Source organism: Mytilinidion resinicola (assembly GCF_010093595.1).
Source record: "Mytilinidion resinicola strain CBS 304.34 unplaced genomic scaffold BDZ99scaffold_1, whole genome shotgun sequence".
NCBI classification, from domain to species: Eukaryota; Fungi; Ascomycota; class Dothideomycetes; order Mytilinidiales; family Mytilinidiaceae; genus Mytilinidion; species Mytilinidion resinicola.
This window is the reverse complement of record NW_022985437.1, coordinates 1,424,183-1,439,846: the sequence shown is the minus strand read 5'-3', so window position 1 is coordinate 1,439,846 and position 15,664 is coordinate 1,424,183. Positions and strand designations below refer to the sequence as shown.

Sequence of the window (15,664 nt, the reverse complement as noted above, 5' to 3'; positions counted from 1 at the left end):
GCGTGTGAGCTTGAAGAACGTCGGTCTGATCAGCGACTGCAACAAGCGTATGAAACCCTTATAAGATGTTGTAAATTTCTTGTAGCAAGGTTGTCTAGAGCCTCGCTACCGTTTGAGGTGCTTCAGCTCGGTATACAAACTACGTTGCGATATAAGGTCCAAGAAAGCTTGAATCGGAGAACTTTCACACGCTTGCGACCGGCCTACCTGGCCGCTGCACGCGGTGCTTCAACGCATCATCAGGTCTCTAGAAAATATGCAAGAGACAGCGTGCCCAAACTTGTGTCCTAGTACTGTACTATTCAAGGACGAGGTTGAGAAGACCTCGTACATAGTATCAATTAGAACGATCTAAATGCAAACCAAACATGTCTGTCATCTGCTATTTAAGACTGCGAACTAAGAATGTTACGCTCTGTCCATAATGTTGCTCCGGGACTTCACGTAAGTGAAGTTCATGATGGCAGATGTGAACGAGCCTAGTACATGTGGATCTCTATAATCTGTTTAACTGCATACTGTACTGCTTGTGCAACATACCCAATATCTTTTTATGAATTACTAGATTGACATTGAAGATCTAATCCTCAGCTGGCACCGCCCCCTGGCCCGGCCCTCTTCGTAACCAAGCGCGCAGGCCGCGTTCCAATTCGGCATGCCGAAACGTCCAAGTACCGCTCGAACCACTCACGATCGCTGTCTTCCCGCCCGTGAAACCACCTCTGCCGCCTCAAATTTGCACTTTGCCACAACCTTCCGCTGGTCTACTCGGCCTCTTCCGACATCAGTTGCATCCTACTCGACCACTATCTGAGGTGGCTTAGCAAGTTTACTAGTCGTTAAGAACATCTTGTTCCAATTGCCAAAACCCCTCAGGGCACCATAAGCCGCAGTGAAAGTGTGCACATACGTCGATGCCCTTACTCTGCTGCAGAAAAGAGAGGGGTAGAGAGAACGAGAAGACGAGAGCGCTCTGCAACACCAAGGTTCCTCGCCCTGCGTGTTCCGGGCCTCCAGCGGCCCGCGTCCCCTTGAAATCCCGAGAGATGTCGACTGAAGTATGCAGGCAAACACCATGGCGATCCTGCACTGTGGCGTCCAATGCGACTATCCTGGATGCCGCTGCACGCGCTGCCAACTCTAAATACGAGTCGCGGGGCGAGGCTTGAACTGTGGCTGTCGATCCTCCTCTGCATTGCTTTCCTTTCGTCTACTTCTCTTCGCGAGTCGTGTTGTGAATCCTCCAATTATTCTCTCATTTCATTACTTTTGAGAGTACCTCTTGAGGCGTCTGCGCCAAGCAGATACCCGGGTACGATTCATCATGGATCCTACAGCCCCCGTCACTCCTTTCGACCTGCGCGAGCGCAAGCGTCGACATGCGCGCGTCTGGGTTCGCTCAACGACTCTCATCATTTCGACGGCTTCTCTGATCGTAGCCATCCTGGGAATGATTCAGTAGGCCTGGTACTTCAATGCCATCATGTCCATTGCAGTTGTTAGAAGCCCTTCTCTCGTTCAATCTGTTTCTCAGCCTGTACACTCAAACAGCCCTTGACCGACTTGCTTGACCCAACCCTACTAACATGACTCTGCTTATAGTTTGCTGCAGCCGTGGCATGGGAAATAGCCGACCTCATAACTTACTGCGTCAACAAACGGGGAATTCATCCAGGAGCACACGTCGGCGTGGAACTTGTACTATGGCTAGCAATGATAATCTGCACCGTCTTTTGGGGCATCAACGGAGCTTTTTGGGATACCTACGACTACATAACTAGTTCTTATAGTTTCGCTCATAATGGGATTGCAATTGCAGCTGTAATTACAGAGGCGCTGTCGACGTACGTACCATAGTCTGATCTCTTTCCATGGCGCAAACTCGCCCAATCAGTTCGTTGATGCTCGAGTACCTTCTCAATAGGTTCGTGGGTAAAGTTTCAACCATTCGGATGCTGACCAACGCTCTTCTACCCGCAGAATATTCCATTTTACCCTCTTCGTCTGGGCCTGCGTCGACACCGACCGCCGCCGTAAAATGCGCTACGCCGAGATGGCCGCCATGGCAAACCAAGCGCGTATGAGCATGGCTGCCGCCACCATAGGCGGCAATACTCCCTACAACTATCCGCCCCCGCCACCAGGAATGGCGTATCAACTGGTTTCTGCCCCGCGACCAAATGGACAACAACCGCAAGTGCAAGGTGGAACGCAACAGAGTGCGCAATATTCACAGGCTCCATCACAAGTCCTCCAGCAGTATGATCAAAGGAACAGTAACGGATCGCCTCTACTACAGTAGCGGATTCAGAGCTTCCACTCGTCGCTGGTTTATCCGCCCCAGTATGCGAATGTGTCAGAGATCGACCAGGGGATGCTTAGGCCGACTGTGATTGGGATGAGCGCGAAGAGGGATTGAAGAGGAGGAGGTGAGCATTTGTATTAGAGTTTTTGTTTCAAGGGTCTGAGCGTGGAGTCTGAAACTATGGTAATTTGAACCGGTACAGTGATAGAAATAACCGAACTTTCCTCACACCGCTTGTAGTGCTTCAACGGACTCTCAACGGCCGAAATCATATTGAAATCTATCCATTTGACAAGCACGAAATCCTGCCAAGCCACCTCAGGCGGTAGCATAGAGTTGTACAAAAAGCATTGTTGCTCCCCTTAAGAATATATTACCGCGGGACAGCACACGCATTGGACTATGGTGAACATTGCACGTGTGTAATTGAAGGATTCACCATAGGACGTATTGGAGCCGTGCCCATTCTTTCAGAGCCCACTTCTTCTGTACAATTTTCTTGTTCTTGTTTTCATCACTGTTTGCATACCATACCAAAGACAAGATGCGTTCTCTTTTCGGACTCACCTCCATTATCGGTCTCCTTGTGGGTTCGACGGCCGCCTACACGGTCAAGAAGACCTGGGATGCATCCAACTTCTTCGAGGAGTTCAATTTCTATTCGGTGAGTGACTCCTCTCACTCCCCGAAGAACTTGACCTGTAGAACACAAGCACTTACTTCAACGCAGGACGTAGACCCGACCCACGGCTTCGTCAACTATGTTGATAAATCTACGGCATCGAGCGCTGGACTAGCCAAAATCACCAACGGCAAAGTCATCATTGGCGCTGACAGCACTTCCGGCTTGGATCCCCATGCAAAGCGAGGCCGCAGAAGCGTGCGTCTCGAGTCCAATGCCCAATTCGACCGCGGCCTCATCATCGGCGATTTCGATCACCTCCCCGGCAACGCTTGCGGTATCTGGCCATCTTTGTGAGCACCCCCGATCCCATCGAACCCACCGTCCAAAACTATGCATGTGGCCAAAACCTATCACTAACATCCCCTCCTTACCTCAGCTGGGTCATCGACCTCGACAGCGACGCCTCAAACGACTTGCCCTACTCCGAAATCGACATCATCGAAGGCGTCGCCCTCCAAGACTACAACGAAATCAGCCTCTACACCAGCCATCAGTGCACGCTCTCTGTCAACAACAGGCGCGAACTTGGCAACCACCCCCGCTTCAACTGCTTCCAGACCGCCGACGAATCCCTCCCTGGCTGCGGCATCAACGCGCCCCCGAACACCTTCGGCGACACCTTCAACGCCCACAACGGCGGCGTCTGGGCACTCCAAGTCGAAGCCCACGACATCCGCGTCTTCTTCTTCCCGCACGGCAGGGTTCCCACTGATATTGCGGCTGGCAATCCGAACCCGGATGGATGGGGGAATGCGGTGTTGGACTGGAAGCCAGACCAATGTGATATCGGGAGGGCATTCAAGAAGCTGAATACTGTATTCAATATTGCGTTCTGTGGGGATAATTATGAGGATGCGGCGTGGGGTGGGGAGGACTGGACGGGATGTGCGAGGAAGACGGGAGTCAAGACTTGTGAGGAGTGGGTGGCGAGGAATCCACGTGCGTTCAAGGAGGCGTACTTTGTGATCAATTCGGTGAAGTGGTTCCAGAGGTGAGAGGTAGAACGACGAGGCATCAGGGGTAAGCAGCTGGGCTGCGCCGCAGACCTGATATGGAAGCTCCTGGTAGTTCGGCACGTTGACGAGCTGATTTACAACCTCATGGTATATGGGTAGGTAGATGAGCCGACATCGGGGCTCCGGAATGACATCTATACTTCTTCGTATTGAATATCTTCGGGGAGGAACGACGATGTGTCTAGGTAGGTAATTAGATTGTGTCGGTGAGCTGATCTGAGGGATCCTAATATCAGGATAGGCACACGAGCTGATTTAGAGGCTCTTAGTCTTTGTATATAGGGGCTGTGGAGATAACAGCTGACTTCTCACTGTTAAGCAGCATAGGAATGGAACGACTACACGGCTAGGTAGGCAGTTGGGCTATGTCGGAGGTCTGATTCGAGGCCTCTCGGCAGCTAAGCAAGTAAACGAGCTGATTTAGAGGCTCCTAGTATCTGGGTAGGTGAATGACCTAATATCGAGGCTCTGGAAATGACATGTAACTATTTATTGTTGACCCCTTCGGAGGTGGAACGACGGTTTATCAAGGTGTGCAGCACCCTAAGGCGAACGACCCAATTTCCATCTCACCTCCCATTACCATCTTTGTTTCCATAGTAACCACGTGCTCGGCTGTCGTGGTGTTCCGACTTCTCACCTTCCGTCCTTCTCGTCAGTCTCGTCACTCTTGTTCCTCTCACCGTCAACACCAACATGAGCGACGACAACCACGCCACGGCCGTTCCGGCCACCCTCTTCGTGGTGAACGGCCTTAATCACGAAGAAGTCACCGTTACCTGGCCGGAAGTCCTGGCCAAAGTCGCCTCCGTCGCCCCCCGCTTCTTCCTCGAGCGCCACGCCTCGGATAGCCTCGCGGCGAAAATCCTCATGAACGCGTCTAAGGAACTGCCCTACCTGCTGCTGGTCAAGCCCTTCGGCCTCACCTACCAGCAGTACATCCTCCCATGGGCCGATGCGGCGGTGCGCGAGCATCCCAGCGAGCTGCAGCGTGCGGTGGAAAAGATGGACATTAGGCCCGAGAGCGCCGATGATGCGGACAAGATAGACAAGAGGCAGGCAATGCTGGCACTACACCACCGAATCGACGAATACTACGACGCTGTCATCGCCTGGCGCCGCCAATACTACCCGCGCAACAAGGAGCCCGCGATTCGCATCTACACGTCTGGCCTCGCGCAGAAGGCGGGAAATATGGCACTTGAAGAAGCTAAGGCGATTTGGCTGGGTAGTCGCGACGTGATCCAGAACTTCGACATCAACTTCGAGCAGACTATGTTCACCTACTTCAGTCTGAAGCTCGCGGAGGACATGAGCATACCGTTGCGCCGACTTGAGAACCTGTTCGTCATCGCGGTCGAAGAAGAGATGAACAAGACAAAGCACACGCACTTCCGCACTGCTTTTGTCAATGCCTGGCACAAGTCTCCGATGATGGAAGATCTGTACCTCTGCACTCACGATCAGCTGGCTAGATGGGCGATGCTGGTCGAGCGATTCAAGAAGCTGAAGGAGAGATCGAACGACTTCTCTGACCGGGGAGATTCTGATATGGCGATGGACAGTGACGACGAACACGACATTCGCGAGACCGTGGAGTCGTCTGAGGCCAATACCGAGATCGATCTGCGAGAGATGGAGGATCTTGAGGGCGACGAGACGTTCTATCCTCCCGACTGGTTCAACTGGATAATTTTTCAGGCAGCTCGGATTCTGGAGGCAGATGAGGAGGATCCCTGGGGAATGCTATATCCGTGGTCTTCGTGCCATGACTGCCAACGCTACGATGACGACAAAATGATCCAATGCGAGGGCTATCACGAGAAGAAGACGTGGTTTCACTTTGGTTGCGCACAAATCAAGAAGGTACCCAATGATCGTAAGTGGTTTGTGCACACTCGTTTGCCGCCGCTTGGAGGTCTTCAACGGCTTTTTGGAAATCTGAGCAGGACAGAAGTTTATCATTTTGACCAATTAGTAAACTCGCTGGGCCACCTCAGACGATGGTGCCCTAGTACGATATTGACATATGCTGGATACTAACTGTGTAAAATCAGGATGGGTCTGCCGTACCTGCAAAGCCGCAGAGGCAGTGATGGAGGCCCAACACTCTGCTAGAGCAACCACAGCCTCACGCAATACCGTCCGTCTGCGAGACGTCCAGCAACAGCATCCACCACTGAGTACCCAGGACGCCATTCCTCAAGAGGTAGATGAAGGAGAGGAGATTACTCAGTATCCCTCCACCAGCCCATCCCGATCCCCCTTTAAGCGCCTGCGAGCTCGGAGAATCGTAGAGAGCTCATCGTCGGATGAGGCGGACGATGAACAAGAAGGCACTCTACGCTCATTCCGTATGTCCCGCCGTGCCAGGGCTCAGCCGGTCCATTCTAGTATCGCGGAACGCGTCAAACTATCCAAGGCCGCTACCAGCTCCGCCAGTGCCCGGGAGAGCGCCACGCGTCTAGCACAGGTTCATCCTCCCCTAGGCGATGCCGCCCGAGAGTCATCTGCATCTGCATCTGCATCTGATAGCAGTGGATTTCCCCCGTCTGAAGACTTGAGCCCATCCCTACCGCCGACATCTACGAACACCGTCCGCATTGCTGATCTTGTAAAGGAAGGGAAGGTCAAGGGATATAACATGGAGTTCGGTTCTGGTGCTCCACGTCATCAGTCAGTGAGCATTACACTGCCTCTCACCAAAGTAGCGGCCAAGACCCCTCTAGCGAGGCGTGCGTCGTCCCGATGGGACCGTCAGCCTGCTCCCCAGATGAGCCAGCAGCCGGCGAACTTGAACGCTCTGCGTGGTGAGCTTGCGGGCATTCTGGATACTAAGAGCAAGACTACTACCACAAGTGGAGGCCCGCATACGGAGAAGCTCGGCGCAGTTCTAGGCGCGTGGAAGAAGGGAGAGAAGACACCAGACAAGACTACCCTATCTGCGCTGCTGGATGGTGAGCGAAAGAGGCATCTCACCGAAGAGGAGTACGCAACTGCGGACGAGACGCCGGAGAGTGCGAGCAAGAAGGCCAAGCTCTCGAACTAAAGGTAGGGGAAGCTGTGAGATGGGATTGTCTTTGGTACTTAGTATGGTCTGCACGGTATAATGCCTGTCATTAGGCTGTGTGGTCTTGGTTACCATTACCTGGATGCTATGTCTTGGTTGTTTTTAATGGCATGTCCGTTTCTGGCACACGCGGATTCGGAAAGAGCTTTACTGTTACTGGTAGTTCCGTAGCCTAAATGAACCAAGTACAAACCTTACTAAATGAGATTCGAGGGGGCCTATGAGGTAGTGGTGAAGTCGCGTACATCAACGAATAGCGTAGGACTTGGTAGCGAAACAGATATCCGTACACTCGTTTGCCGCCGCGTGAGGAGCCTCGTAGTATTTTCAGCACTACCCCAGACAGCGTCAGCAGGGTATACGCAGATTAGAGTTATATCCGCTGCCCCCAGTTTCTATTAGTACGTTAAAAGCCCCACAGACAGTGACAGGAAAGCGTACGGATATCTATGGCAAGGCACTGTAGATAATACCACTACCCATAGTCAATTACCTCACTGTGCCATCGCCACCATCTCAGCCTTGCTATCGATCCGCTGAAGCGACGACCACTCATCCATCAAGAGGTACTCCGGCAAATACATGCTCTGGAACCACCTCTCACCCACCCTACCACCCGGCACATCCTTCAAAAGCCTCGCCGGACCTTCCATGTGTTCCATCGACGCAATCGCCCACACCATCTCCTCATTGCCCCTATAATGAGCTTTTAACCTTGCCCTCCTTATCGCCTTCCGAAACCCCTTCTCCGCACCCGCCCACAGCTTCGCCGACCAAACCAGCTGGTCCGCCTGCGTCATCTCTCCCGCCGCGACCTTCCGCCGACTCTCCGCCATCTGCGGCGCGACCTCTCGATGCTGCGACACACCCAGTGAGCTCTCGGCGCGCAACCCATTCGCATCTGCATTTTGGAGACCTACCCAGCTGTCCGCCAGACGGCGCATGCGCTCCTGCTCGCGGAAGAACGCGTCGAGCATGCGCCGCCACTCAAACGATATCTCCACGCCGGTATACTCATCCAGTTCTAGTCCAGGCAGCTCGGTATCATTCACCATATCCCCGATCTGGATCACGTAGTTGGGGCACTCGGGCCGGATGTCCTGCACCTGCTGGCGCCAGCGCTCGAGGAGGAGCTTGCGCAGACAGGCTATGTCCGTCTCTTTTGTTTTGCCTCTGCCGCCTCGGCCGGTTTTCTTGATGCGGAACTCTGGGATCTCGTCGTCGGTCTGGTTGTGGGCGAAGTAGACGCGCTCTTTGAGCCGCGAAGACGAGAACCGCGTGAATGTGGTCACGACCTCCGGCCGCCGCGTGCTGCCGCCTAGGTTGTATTTGTCGAGGTGGAAGTGGATCGCGGTGTGCCGGAGGTGCGTGTCCGCGAAGGCTTGCTCGGTGAAGGCGCGGAAGGATTGGGAGACCTGCCGGCAGGTGGTCCAGAGGTGGGTGAGGTCGGCGTTGTAGGTTAGGATCCGGATCCAGAGTTCTGGGGGGAGGGAGGGGATGTAAGGAGGCGGTGGAGATGGGGCGGGAGTGGAGGGTGGAGGCATGGCGGGAGGATATGGAGTGTTGAGCCCTCTCCTTAGGTCTAGTAAGAAGAGGGATCTTGGAGGATGTCACTGGTGACGGGTGTATGTGGGTTGAGCTTGGAGGCAGCGATAGTGTCTTGAGTCGTGATGTGTTGACTCAGCGAGGGAACTGACTCGATGCATACCTCTTTTTGCTCGTCGAGATTTAGAAACGTAGGGGTTATGTACACTTGCCTGGCACCGCTTAAGGGCCCCTGGTACGTTATCAAAGACTGTGAAGCGGGAATTTTGACAAGTCTGAAAGCTCTTCGGGCCACCTCAGACGGAGTCAGAGCAGACGGCCACTTTACTTTCAACAAAGCCTGATAGGTAGACTGACCCTCTCTCACTAAAACAAAAATCACTGTGACTTGCGAGAACCCTTTCATTAAAAAGTATATTTCCTTACCACAGCATGCTCATCCTACACCGCAGCCCTATGATACTTAAAGAGGATCGCGTCAAGAAACTCCCACCATTCTTTTGGTCACCCCAACGAAAGAGAAGAAAGAAAAGAAATTCACCCAAAACACCTTTCGGTCCAAGCCGGTCCCTAATCCCAACAGCCCAGATGGGACAGAAAGTAAAGAAAAAACCCCTCAACACCATCGACTGCCACTCAATGCCGGTTGATTCAGTTCCAAAAAGCAACGCCCGTGACGTCCCCAAAATTGACTCCTAGCACTAGCAGGCAATACGCGGTGCTCACACTTAAGCCTTACCCCGCCGAGCAAGGAAGTACGTGATCAAGTTCAGATGCTGCTCGCGGGCGCCAGCGACCGCCTTCCAGAACACGTCCTTTTCGCCTCCGATCCGCTCATGCAGGGAGATGCAGAACTCCAAGTCCGCCTTCCGCACATCCGGGTCGGTATCATCGAGGAATCGAACTGCCAGCCGACCGAGGCGCTGGGTTTGTACATTCGTGATTGTAACGTTCTTTGCTTGTGCCACCTGGAGGAGTTGTGCGAGCACGCTGAGGCCCATTGTTGTCGTACGGTTTGGAACTGCAGCGCCCTTGGGCGGGGTGGGAGATGAGGCAGCGGAGGAGGCTGGAGATGGCGTGTCACGTGCGAAAGAAGGGGAAGAGGACTCAATTAGATCCAGAACAGCATTCAAGCTGTCGCTGGTCTGTCCGTATCGGACAATCTCATTGGCCGTGTGCTCCAGGTCGGAGGCGATGTGAGACGCCGAATCGTAGTGTGATCGGGTCTGGAGAATGGCGCAGAGAGCGCGGGAATAGTAGACTGCGGTCTCCTTGCGATAAAGTGCAAGCATTGCACGGATCGTCGCCAACACCTGCACTTTGAGGTTGGGTGCCTTGCCTGGTGGAGCCTTTAGAGAATCGTTAGGAGCCTCGAGATAGTCCAGTAGAGCCAAGAGGAGATCCCCAAATCTCTCGCCATCCGAACCCCAGATATCTTGATCGTTCTTCACTAGATCTTGAAGCCGGCGGAAGCCATGAGCATCGAGGGTTTTGGCCCGAATTCGTTCGATGCCACTAGCCAGCAGCCTGCGATTCTTAAGAACGTCGGCGCGGTCTTGGGTGACCTGTGAGTCGTTGCCATTTGTGAGCATGACACTGCCAGTGCTTGTGGTTTTGTGATGTCCTCGCGATGGCTCATCATCTCTGGCAGCTCCATCCCCCATCATTGTAGCACTCTCAACACTATCGCTGCTCGATCGTCGCTCGACTTTCTTCTCATTTAGTGGGAGCTCCTCCAATACAGGCTTCTCAGGGTCTGTAGATGTCGCACTAGGCTCATCGCCTACGAACGGGTCTTCATACACCTGAACCTCGTCTGCTTGCGCATCACCGCCGGCCTGTCCATATGTGCGATCTGGCGAACGGAGTCGGGGACTGCCTAACAACCCAAGGGCAGGTGTCTTGTCCAAGCCCCCTATAACTCGGGGACTTCCAAGCCCTAATTTGGATGCTGACTTCGGAGGACTGCGTTGGTGTGCCGGCTGTCCTGAGGGCTGCGGCAGAGACATACTAGGGATGACCATTGTGAAGCCATCTTCATCTGCTGCGTGAGGAATGCCGCTATCCACAGACATTGTCTTCTCCAATCCTGCTCGCTTTCGGAACGGTATAGCTTGAGATTCACCACCGCCTACCAGGACTTTTCCTCGGGGCATCACCATGGTCAGCTCCTCATCCTTCGATGGACTCCCAGCTGGACTAGCTGTGCGAGTGCTATCCCCGCTCGGCGTCCTTCGGTGACTAGAAAGTTGCTCCAGACGTGACTTGCTCCTAATGGGACTGATATTCGGGCTTGGACGCTCTGGTCCGGTTCCCGTCCTGGGGCGAATCGTGCTCTTTGTTGTTGCAACTGATTTCTTCGTAGCGGGGGTCTTCTCAGGAGTCATCGAAGGTGTCACGTTCTTCCCTGTTCGGCGGTGATACGGATCCGCTGTTGCTGGTCTGGCTATTTCCGGTTTCCGCGGTCGACGCATCGGTGCAGCCATGAGGGCACCCGACGCCGTTGTGCTAGACGAAGTTCCTAATCCTGATCTTGAAGCAGTGCTCCCAGACATAGCAGAAGGTGGCCTGACCGAATGGGGTGTGTTTGAAGCTGTAGAAACTATGCGAAGATTGGAAGTCGATTTAGCCGTCTTCATAGGAGAAAAGGTTGCCTGAGCGGAGCTTGGACGCTCGGGCATCTGTTTTGCTAGTCGCTCTCTCTTCTGCTCTGCGATCTTCTCTTTGAGAGTTTGTCTAGGTCCACTAGCTCCGACTGACTTCGAAAAGGAGCTTGGGGCGCTAGCGGTAGCTTTTGGTGGGCCATTGGGATTGCTAGGGGCGTTTTCGAGGAGACCCTTTTGCTTGGGATCAAGGTCTGCCATAATACTGTAATCATGATTAGTCTCATCCAAATCTCGAATGGTTATCAACATACGCTTCAGCCTTCTTAGGCCAGACAGGGGCAAACGTCCAGTATGCTGCCCGCATGCCTTCTCGGACTTTCGGATTGGCATCCGCAAGGCCCTTTTTAATTATCTTGTCCAGCTGATCCAGACCACCTGAGTGCTCTATATGTGATTTGTGCCTCTTGATCATTGTTTTGATCCAGTTGGCGGAGTATATGCGAGGTTGCACGTTCTTGTCCGCAGCCGCGAAAGCTACATGCTGTAGCAGTCTGCTGTTGTATGATACGTTTTGGAGAATGGCATCGACCGTAGTGTTGCCGTTGTCGGCGGCGATTTTCTTCGTAGCCGCGCACATCTTGACGAAGCTTTGCAGGAGAATCTCGGTCGACGGGTCTAGAGCAGGTCCAAGTGTCTTAGCCAACTCCTGAATCAACATACAACCATTGGTTGACATGGTCGTACGCAGCGAGTTAGCGACCTTCAGAATGCCGTCCAACAGCGATTTGATGTTCGTCACGAACGCAATGTGAAATTCGGACGGAGCATTGCCCTTGGTGATTCGACGGAGCTTCAGAGTGTCCTTGTCACGAGGTAGCCAGTTTCCTTCTGACTCTCTCCCTTCGAAATGTGGCGCCATTTCCCGGAATATGTCATCGAGGTCTCTCTGGGTGTGAACGTATATCGGATCCATTGGCACGATTTCCATGGGTGGAGGGGCCTCCGATATCATGCTGTCAGCAAAGCCAGCATTTGTATCAGCCGATGTTGTCGATATAGATATCGCCGACGTTGTTAGGTCTTCAGAAGGGGCAGTGCCGCCAAGGTGAGCTACGATATACGACGTGATGGATTTCCGGACGTTGAATGCGACAAGTTGCTTCTTCAAGTCGGACTTGGCGTGTTCTGGCGCAGTCCTATACGCAAGTTAGCATCCAGTCTATCGCAGTGTAGCGGGAAAACTCTCGCGCAGACGAGTTTGGCATGGAACTTACTTGAAGAGCTCGACCACGGCGTTCTTGGCGGTGTCTCTCACGATGCCATCCCCATCTTCTAAATTTGCGACGATTCCAGGGACGAAGCTGCGGAACGGCAGAGCCTCCGTCTTATTCATCTAGACATCCTGTTAGCTCTGGTATGATCTGGGCGTAACGGGCTTCGGACCTTGACGACCCATTCCATGGACATCTCCTTAGCGCGTGGATTGCTCCCCTTCATGGCCGTGTCTCGCATCAGATTCTCCACGTCGGCATGGCACAAGGGCCAGAGGTCGGCCAGGAGCTGCGACGAGGCGTTGCGATGGCTCTCGCGTGGATCGCCCAATTTATCGAGGAGTAAAGGGAGGATGCGGCCGCTCTGCGATGTGATGATGGACGTCTGATCCTGCAGCACCAATCGCTTGATAAGGTGGCCGAGGGTTGAGAAACCGGTCGAAACGAGGGCCGCCGAGGTGGAGGCTGTGATAGCGAGCTTGATGCACTCGAGGATGGGGGCCTGGGCGGCTTCGGGGACGCGGAGGTGCTTGATGTTGGACTTGAGGTTGTTGAAAAGGGCGAGCTTGGTGTCCACAGCGGTGGAGGGCTTCTTCAGGGCCGCGAGGAGGGTGGCCGCCTGGTCCTCCATGTTGCCAGTCGTGTTATTGGGACGGTGATGCAGTGCGGGGAGAGAACATGGGGTGGAGTGTCTTCTGGAGGGTGCGCGCTGGGTGCCGTGTTGACGTCCAGGCCGCGTCTGTTTGGTGTCTAGCGCGGCTGTTGCCCGCGACGACATTCACTCCGCAGGGTCCACCACGGAACCCCTGGGTACCACCACCGTTAGTCTCTCGGTGCCCTAAGTGTCTTCACAGTGTGAGATATCTGAAACTATGTCTAGGTTTCGACCTTGCTGGCCTTTGCAGCTTTTACTAGCATCTCTATCTGTGTTTACACTCAGATACTAGACTTCCTTGAACAAAAAGTGGCAGTTATGCATGTGTGATCCAATTCTAAAACTTGATATCGTTTAGATATAAACGCCCTCTAGAGTTCTGTAAGCTTATTTAGCACCATTTAAGGTTCCCTAGTACGTTGTTACGAACGGTGAGACGACAGTTTTAACAAGTCTGATGGCTCACCAGGCCGCCTCAGACGATATCGGATAGCTACTTCTTGCTCAACGGAGCCTAGGTATAGCTTGAAAGCGTAAACCTGTGCGCAAATATTATGTCTAACTATGCGGTGTGATTCAACATAGGAGCAGGAGAGATTCAAGTAGTTGGAGCTCACTTTTAAGACTATTTCAGACTCGTTCACATCGGATACAAAAGAGTGACATTTTCTCGGTTCTAACTATTGCTCTCACACAAAGCCAAATACTAGGTAAAGACAGTCTCATCGTGTCTCTTACTGCCATCTCTTATCTTGTCTCATGTCGTTGCCGTTTGGTCCGAACCTCATTCCTTGTTCTCCAACTTTCTCTCGTCGAAAACCTTCAAAGCCTCCTCCGCAGCCTTGACGCCGCTAAGCACCATGGCTCCAAATGTCGGCCCTGATTTCGTATTAGCATTGAGTGCTGAGCTGCATAAGTAAATGCTTACCCATCCTATTGGCCCCATCCACCTCACTCAACTCCATCCCTCCCACAATCATCCCCTTAACCACTTCCCTCGTCCCCTTGACGACCGCGTCCTCAGCCCTGTTCATGTCTAGCCCACGCATCCCGCCCAGCTTCTCAAGCTGCTGCATCGAGACCAGACGCTTCACGCTGAAAGCGCCGAAGGGTCCATCATGACCCGTGGTCGAGATGACGATGGGTGCGTTAATAGTGTTGGGGTCCATGCAGGACTGGGTGTCGTGGTTCAAGGCGACGAGAGTCCAGTTCGTGACAACGCCCGCAACGCGGACGGCGTGAGGATCGGAGGATGTAGGGGCAGGGCGGGTGATCAGGTCTTCGACGCAGGTAGCGTTGAAGAGCTTGATGTTGGGAAACGAGAGGACCTTCGAGAGAAGGGTCGAGGTGAAGAGGGCCTGTAACGAAGCCTATGTCAGTCCTGAAGCGATTATACAGTGCTACTTCATAAGTCTGAGCGTATGAATACACCACTGCTTGAGTATCACTCTGGTAGCTGGGCACCACTGTGAGCAGCCCCGTTGCCAGGAAACAGGCCAGTGGAGAGACCGTTCAGAGTCCATGGCATGGAACTTGACATCGCAGCTGGTTTTGGGAAACCGCCCGACGGCGCCTCAAACAGTGGCAAACCAGTATACACAGACTTGTAACCTGTCACTACATGGGATGGGAAGGGCTTACCGCATGCTTCACCACAACGAAGTCCCCTTCGTCGTCATACTCCACACCCAGATCGCGCAAAAACGCATCCGCAGGCTTCCGCATCACCATAGCGGAGAACAGCTGGCCGCCGAGCCAGGCACCTCCACCTGGAGAGACCGATGCCTCGATGAGGGCAATCTTCAAGTCCGGACGCTGCTTACCGAGCATGTAGGCGGCGCTGAGGCCACAAGAGCCGGCGCCGACAATAACGATGTCGGACTCAGCGTAATTGTCTAGGTCCTGAAAGTAACGGCGAGTCATAGCTCGCGAGACCTGAGACTCGCGGATCGGGGCGAAGGTAAAGCCATTCTCCCAGTTGCTGGCCATTGTTTCGAGGGTCTGATGAGCTTTGACCTGACCGTTGCCTTTGGTATGGACCGGGAGGTCTTTCTTAATGGCAAAGCTGTTGCCATTGCGGCTAGTGTTGACTTCGTCAAAGGTGGCGACTGGTGGAGACATTGTTGCTTATGTTTGGAAGAGTAACGAGTATCACCCTTTGTCTGTACATCTGTTAGAGGTCTCCAAGGTGAATGGAAGGCATGATCCTTTCGCTGGTATTATCCAGATCAAGTTGAAACCGTATAATCTCAGAACGGACCCAGTGCCCCTACTCCCGAAGATAGGAGAGTAGAAAGCACTAGGAACGAACACCGGTTCATGCTCAATGTGTGCACATTGAAAATACCTTGATTGATTGGGGATAAGTCCCGCGTTGGTTTCATGTCTTCCGCCATTGTGGTGGGCAGTACTTTGTTGGTTGCTTTGGTACCTGAGACACGTCAGCCATTGAGACCTGGGATGGGAACAGAAAAAAGCTACAAGTCTTGGAATCTTGTTTCTGCGAGTATT

At 53.4% G+C, this 15,664-nt stretch overlaps 6 protein-coding genes across 6 annotated transcripts; 3 read left to right on the top strand and 3 right to left on the bottom strand.

Moving 5' to 3' along the window:
* The first annotated feature begins 1,280 nt into the window (after positions 1-1,280).
* BDZ99DRAFT_12933 (uncharacterized protein) lies at positions 1,281-2,372 on the top strand. Its single transcript, XM_033712603.1, has 3 exons — positions 1,281-1,537; positions 1,603-1,844; positions 1,981-2,372. Exons 1-3 carry the CDS (start codon positions 1,484-1,486, stop codon positions 2,300-2,302), a joined length of 618 nt encoding a protein of 205 aa, XP_033584254.1. The 5' UTR covers positions 1,281-1,483; the 3' UTR covers positions 2,303-2,372.
* A 477-nt stretch (positions 2,373-2,849) lies between these two features.
* On the top strand, positions 2,850-3,985 carry BDZ99DRAFT_513531 (glycoside hydrolase family 16 protein; the record flags this gene model as incomplete). Its single annotated transcript, XM_033724719.1, has 3 exons — positions 2,850-2,969; positions 3,036-3,280; positions 3,367-3,985. The coding sequence occupies 3 exons, from the start codon at positions 2,850-2,852 to the stop codon at positions 3,983-3,985; spliced, it is 984 nt and encodes a 327-aa protein (XP_033584253.1).
* Positions 3,986-6,038: 2,053 nt separating this feature from the next.
* BDZ99DRAFT_457040 (uncharacterized protein) lies at positions 6,039-6,820 on the top strand (the record flags this gene model as incomplete). Its single annotated transcript, XM_033718599.1, has 1 exon — positions 6,039-6,820. A coding segment is annotated over exon 1 (719 nt), but the record flags the coding sequence as incomplete, so codon positions are not given.
* Positions 6,821-7,119: 299 nt separating this feature from the next.
* Positions 7,120-8,660, bottom strand: BDZ99DRAFT_457038 (uncharacterized protein). Its single transcript, XM_033718598.1, has one exon. It carries the CDS (start codon positions 8,618-8,620, stop codon positions 7,571-7,573), a length of 1,050 nt encoding a protein of 349 aa, XP_033584251.1. The 5' UTR covers positions 8,621-8,660; the 3' UTR covers positions 7,120-7,570.
* Positions 8,661-9,349: 689 nt separating this feature from the next.
* Positions 9,350-13,129, bottom strand: BDZ99DRAFT_513528 (HEAT repeat-containing protein; the record flags this gene model as incomplete). The annotated part of the gene is made up of 4 exons (XM_033724718.1): positions 9,350-11,489; positions 11,539-12,423; positions 12,502-12,620; positions 12,671-13,129. 4 exons carry the CDS (start codon positions 13,127-13,129, stop codon positions 9,350-9,352), a joined length of 3,603 nt encoding a protein of 1,200 aa, XP_033584250.1.
* A 1,256-nt stretch (positions 13,130-14,385) lies between these two features.
* On the bottom strand, positions 14,386-15,613 carry BDZ99DRAFT_457037 (Thi4-domain-containing protein). Its single transcript, XM_033718597.1, has one exon. The coding sequence runs from the start codon at positions 15,272-15,274 to the stop codon at positions 14,771-14,773; it is 504 nt and encodes a 167-aa protein (XP_033584249.1). The 5' UTR covers positions 15,275-15,613; the 3' UTR covers positions 14,386-14,770.
* Between the last annotated feature and the right edge of the window lie 51 nt (positions 15,614-15,664).

Bases quoted from the DNA above. Each gene is read 5' to 3' on its own strand.
- BDZ99DRAFT_12933 (XM_033712603.1), top strand. From the start codon at position 1,484: ATGTCCATTGCAGTTGTTAGAAGCCCTTCTCTCGTTCAATCTGTTTCT. The intron at 1,538-1,602 runs GTACACTCAAAC...CTCTGCTTATAG, and splicing joins TTCAATCTGTTTCTCAGCCT to TTTGCTGCAGCCGTGGCATG. The intron at 1,845-1,980 runs GTACGTACCATA...TTCTACCCGCAG, and splicing joins ATTACAGAGGCGCTGTCGAC to AATATTCCATTTTACCCTCT.
- BDZ99DRAFT_457038 (XM_033718598.1), bottom strand. From the start codon at position 8,620: ATGCCTCCACCCTCCACTCCCGCCCCATCTCCACCGCCTCCTTACATC.
- BDZ99DRAFT_457037 (XM_033718597.1), bottom strand. From the start codon at position 15,274: ATGTCTCCACCAGTCGCCACCTTTGACGAAGTCAACACTAGCCGCAAT.